This window comes from Pteropus vampyrus, unplaced genomic scaffold (assembly GCF_000151845.1).
Source record: "Pteropus vampyrus isolate Shadow unplaced genomic scaffold, Pvam_2.0 Scaffold153, whole genome shotgun sequence".
Classification (NCBI taxonomy): domain Eukaryota; kingdom Metazoa; phylum Chordata; class Mammalia; order Chiroptera; family Pteropodidae; genus Pteropus; species Pteropus vampyrus.
Genome location: NW_011888934.1, coordinates 1,852,425 through 1,857,261, shown reverse-complemented (window position 1 = coordinate 1,857,261; position 4,837 = coordinate 1,852,425). Strand labels below are relative to the sequence as shown.

General features: G+C 34.8%; 1 protein-coding gene across 4 annotated transcripts in view; it reads left to right on the top strand.

The window, feature by feature from the left end:
- The first annotated feature begins 81 nt into the window (after positions 1 to 81).
- ELAVL2 (ELAV like RNA binding protein 2) overlaps positions 82 to 4,837 on the top strand; it is a 151,353-nt gene continuing 146,597 nt past the window's right edge. For all 4 annotated transcript variants that reach the window (XM_023536334.1, XM_023536330.1, XM_023536328.1 and 1 more), the window contains exons 1-2: positions 82 to 425; positions 717 to 814. In XM_023536334.1, coding sequence (XP_023392102.1) covers positions 788 to 814 — 27 coding nt within the window. In that variant the 5' untranslated portion in view covers positions 82 to 425; positions 717 to 787. The remainder of the gene's footprint in view (positions 426 to 716; positions 815 to 4,837) is intronic.

Genomic DNA, 4,837 nt, shown 5'->3' with positions numbered 1-4,837 from the left:
GAGACTGAGACTTGAAAGGAGGGCAGGGGGCTTCTCTCTCCTCGAGGACAGACAGAATGATACATACTGTCATTAACAGTTTTGACCCACCCAGACCCCACCCTTCGGTTGCATCCATCACACAGTCATTACAAAGAGGCAGCGCTGTCACACTGCTTGCCCTGCTCCTGGAGCTCTCGGGCTGGCTTAATGAGGTGCACCCAGCCGGGGCTATTGTGCAGCGCGAATGAGGGAGGAACGAGACGGCAACGATCCTAGCAGCTGCTCGCAGCAGCCCGGCAGCAGCAGCCGCCAAGCCCAGACCTCAAGTGGATGGATGCCTCTGGAAGTGTTTTCCTGAACGAACCCATCAGGCAGTGGAAGACTGTGGCAGGGCTAGTGAACTTAGATGGGGCATTCCTCTCCCGCAGTTGAGCTGGCTGGAGGCAAGTGCAGTCACTCGGGTAATCGCGGGGGTGCTGGGGGCCGGCGGGGGTGGGGTGGGGTGATGGTGTTGGTGATTTTAAGCCAGTCCTCAGTCAAAGGCGGCTTGGATCAATTTCCCCTCCAACCACTCAACTCTCCCCTTTACCTTTTGTTTTGTTAGCTCGGCTTTTTTTCCACCCCACCCCCTCCCTGGTATGGTCTGAACGGTTGCGTCTTGCTCCGCCGGGGTTTGTGCATTTTAATGTAATTCTGATTGGTGAATGTTCTCTCCTTTTTGTTGTGATTACTAGAGATACTTTAGTCCAGCCTTCCCAGTTCTGCGCCCTGCACAAGCAGTTTTGAAAAATTAAGTGCAAAAAGCATGACAAAGCAATATGAGGTTGCCGTGGTAAGTGAACTTTTAAACAAAAATTACCATTTCTTCTCGTATGGTCGTCTGTGGGTGGTTTGAGGGGGAATCATCACACACAAAGGGCTGGGGGCTGGGAGGAGGGGGCGGTGAAACAAACAAAAAGCAGTAGTTCTAATTTTGTTTTTGTCTTTACTATGGTCAGTAGACGTGTTCTGTATTTATCTGGTTGATACTCTTGGGATGGTAATAGGCTTGATGCATTTAAAGTGGGTGAGTTGGCAGTCTGCAGGGTCGAGGTGTAGGGGAAGGAGGCAAAGGAACTAGGTTATTGTCTGTTTTCAAAAGCACCGTGCTCTGACTTCCTGAACTCAGCACAGTAGCTGGGTCATTCTTGATCAAAATCCTAAGGAGAAAAGAACAATAGGGTCACCCTAACCCACTACAGCTGTCTCTGTGCCCTCACCTGCACTGTTAGACCTCTTTTCCTCCTCACACTTCCTCAGGTAGCTACATTAGAAGCTATTCTTAGACAAATTTTAAACTCTATATGATGATCAAATAATACATTTGGAAGGTCGTGGTCTTAAAAGATTTGAGGCTGGATAAAGGAATTGCTTACTACTCCTCTTTCTACTTCTCCCCCACACCCCATTTTTACACTAAAGTGTACAGAATTATTTAAGGATACTTTCTCAACTTCTCTCCTAATTCGTTTTGTTTTTAAATGTGAGGTCTATTCCAGAGAAGGATTTCTGAGCTTTGCCTCTTATTTACTTTCTGAGAATAGGTATCCAACTTAGCAGTTGTGATAAAGTTAACAATTCCAACATTAGTAAAAGGCTCAACTTTTCCTTTGGAAAATTCCAAATTGTTTGGCCACCTCTGCACTTAAAAAAAAAAAAAAAGTAACAGTAACAGTGCTCAGTAGTCTTGATTTTTTCTGTTTGTGAATCTAGTTGCCTTTTAACTTGTCAAGGGCTGTTGCCATGGAGATGACTAGGCTGCCCTAGATTGGAATGGACCTGTACATTCTCTGATAGGCAAGGCCATCTAAGTTTTCTCACTTGAAAAGTGGGATGGAAACAAAAAAGCCTCCCTGAAAGGAATTGTTTCTATATTTTGTTGATATCATTCTTAACTTTCATTTATATGTGTGCAGCTATAATTGCATGTGCTTACATTTCTCAAGATCTATTCTGAAATAGTTTGTAAATTATTATGAATTTCCTCTGAATATAAGAATCACAGAAAATAACTTTTTAAACTGATTATATATCAATAAAGATTAAAATATTGTATTGAACATATACTTTATTTTAACAACTGACATTTTTTTGTCTATTCTATATGAAGTTACTGTAATTTACCAGTAACCATCACAGGAAAGTGTCACCTTATGCATTTGGCTTCCAAAGTCATCACTATTGCTTTTAGTCTTGCTATTTGCGATCACCATCCTTAAAACAGTTTTCAGTTTGAGACCTTAAACACCAAATAGCTAACTAAACTACTAATCTGTTGGTACAAGAGGAATCAATTCAGTATAACTTTGAAAAAGAATCTAAGAAGAATTTAGTTTAGAATATAGTATTTTATGTATTTTTAGTAGTAACAATTTCAATTGGGAAATTTGGTTTTCTTACATACTGATATGATATACTTAAGTAGTGACCTTACAATGTCATCTAACAATGTTTTTAACTATATGTTTTGGATCATACTATTTAACATAACTATTTAATTTAAAATATATGGCCTGTATATATAAAAATTACATTACTTAGATACTTTAATTGAGTATAACCTTCATTTATTTCTAATTAGTATCAAACTTAATGTGTATCTTATATCATATACACATTCTGAAAATACCCTTTAGAGTTATCATTCTCATAATCTCAAACAAGCCCTCAACTTTATGGTAGCTTTTCACCTACAGATTGAAAATACTATTTTGGTTGAAGATGGTCATAATAATTATTTAAAATAAGTTGGATAATTGAAAGTTGTCTTCTAAATGATGATTAATAATAGTGCATATGTTCAATTTCCTGTAATAGTATTTAGATAAATGCTGTATATTCCTGGTGCTTTTTCTCAATGGCACCACAATTCTGTGGCAATTTTATGTTTGCTAAAAATTCTCAATATGGAAATTTTTTTATATCAGAATATAATGTTAAAATAATCAATTTCATTCTTCGGTGTTCTAATTATATATTATTCACACATTAGAAATACAATGGACATATTCTGATATTTTCCCTAAACTTTGGTCCATTAGAATAAATTTTAAAAATAACAGAAAGCTTATAAAGTCTATAAGAACAAAATTCTAAGTGTTTTCAACTAAACAATACTCTCATAGAAATATTCATTGCTTCCCAAAATATTGACTCACTTTAAGTGAATAGTTATCATAAATAAAGGAGAAAAATGGATATGATGTAGGGAGTGGTAGTGGATGGTTGTCAGAATTATCTAATGCTACCTAGATGGTTTTACCCCTTTTACCAAGACATGGAATTTGCCTGCAAGCAAAAAAGTAAAAAAGAGAATAGTTGAAATGATGCTATGATTTTAAAAATTCAAAAATAACCTTCATTTATTTCTAATTAGTATCAAACTTAATGTGTATCTAATATCAAATACACACTCTAAAACTCTTAGCTAAGAAGTTAACTTTAATAGTTAACATTCATTGTCTACCTGCCATGGTCCAGTCATGAATCCAGTCATATACATAAGTGCTTTACATATATTATCTCAGTTAACCTTTAAAATACTCTAGGTGGTAAGTTTTAGGATGCTTAGAAACTAAATAGTTAAGGTTAGATGGCTCAAATTATGAAGTGAGGATTTGAATCAAAATCTATCTGACTCTAAACTTGGGTCTAAAATCAAACAAAATGAGTATCAAGTAATTGAAAATATGAGATAATTTACTAAATTTAAAGAGATCCTCCACATAAAACCTACATAATCTTCACAAATTCCAAAGATAAGAATGATTATCTCTTGATACTTGCCTCAATAAAACATTTTTAAAAATTTACCGAAATATTCTTAACTGTATCCCAAATTGGGTTTGGATACATTAAGTTGATTTGGCTCGTTGTTTCTCTTTTGGGGCATTAATTATGAAAAATTATTGCATTCTCCATCCTGTCACAAAAAGAAATAAAAAGAGAGGAAGATTAATTATAATGACAAAAGTATTTTCAAATAAGTACCAACAATACTATTTGATAAAAGGAAAACCTAATTGCAAACCCAGTTTTCCTTAAAAAGAAATCAAATAAGTACAGTGATTTTTTTTTTCATTTTACCAACCTAAATGGGTTGATAAGTGGGATTTAAGTTTTTATTTTAAAGACTTTAAAAATTCAATTACAATAACATTTGCTCAAGTAATGAAGTGTTATCTGATTCTATAGGTAGCAAATCATTTGATGATTTTTTTCCATATATTTATTCTCTAAGTTAGAATTTACCTTGATATACTTATACTCAACTTCTACCCTAATTATTCAGTGATTAGGGGTCCTCCATTTTTAAAACTGCCCTCATCTAGTGAATTAAAGAGATGTAAAGATAGAAAGTGATATAGAAAATAAAGTTTCAAATGGAGCTCCATTATATGATTCCTTTTTAAATATTAAAGATGATAGGCTCTCAAATAATGGAAAAAACATTTTTCCCTTTAAAAAGCTGTAATATTGCTCTTTTTTATTTATAAAATCTTTAAACCTGAGAGATTGGAACGTAGATATTGCATCTGCTCAGATTTGTTTACTTGTTAACTTGGATCTTCAAAAATGGAGATGTTAAGATTTCTTCGAGATATTCCATTCAAGTCCCCTTAAATACCAATGAAAAAATGTTTAAAGACATCATTTTCATTCAACAGAAAACAGCTCAATTTTTCACTTTCAACTAAGAAGAAATGAAAGCACTCAGAATAACTCTATCTGCTATCTGCACTTCATGCAATAAATGGGCTCCGGAGCCGTTTTGTGTAAATCTTTTTTTAAAAAAATGGGTTACCTTTTTTTTTTT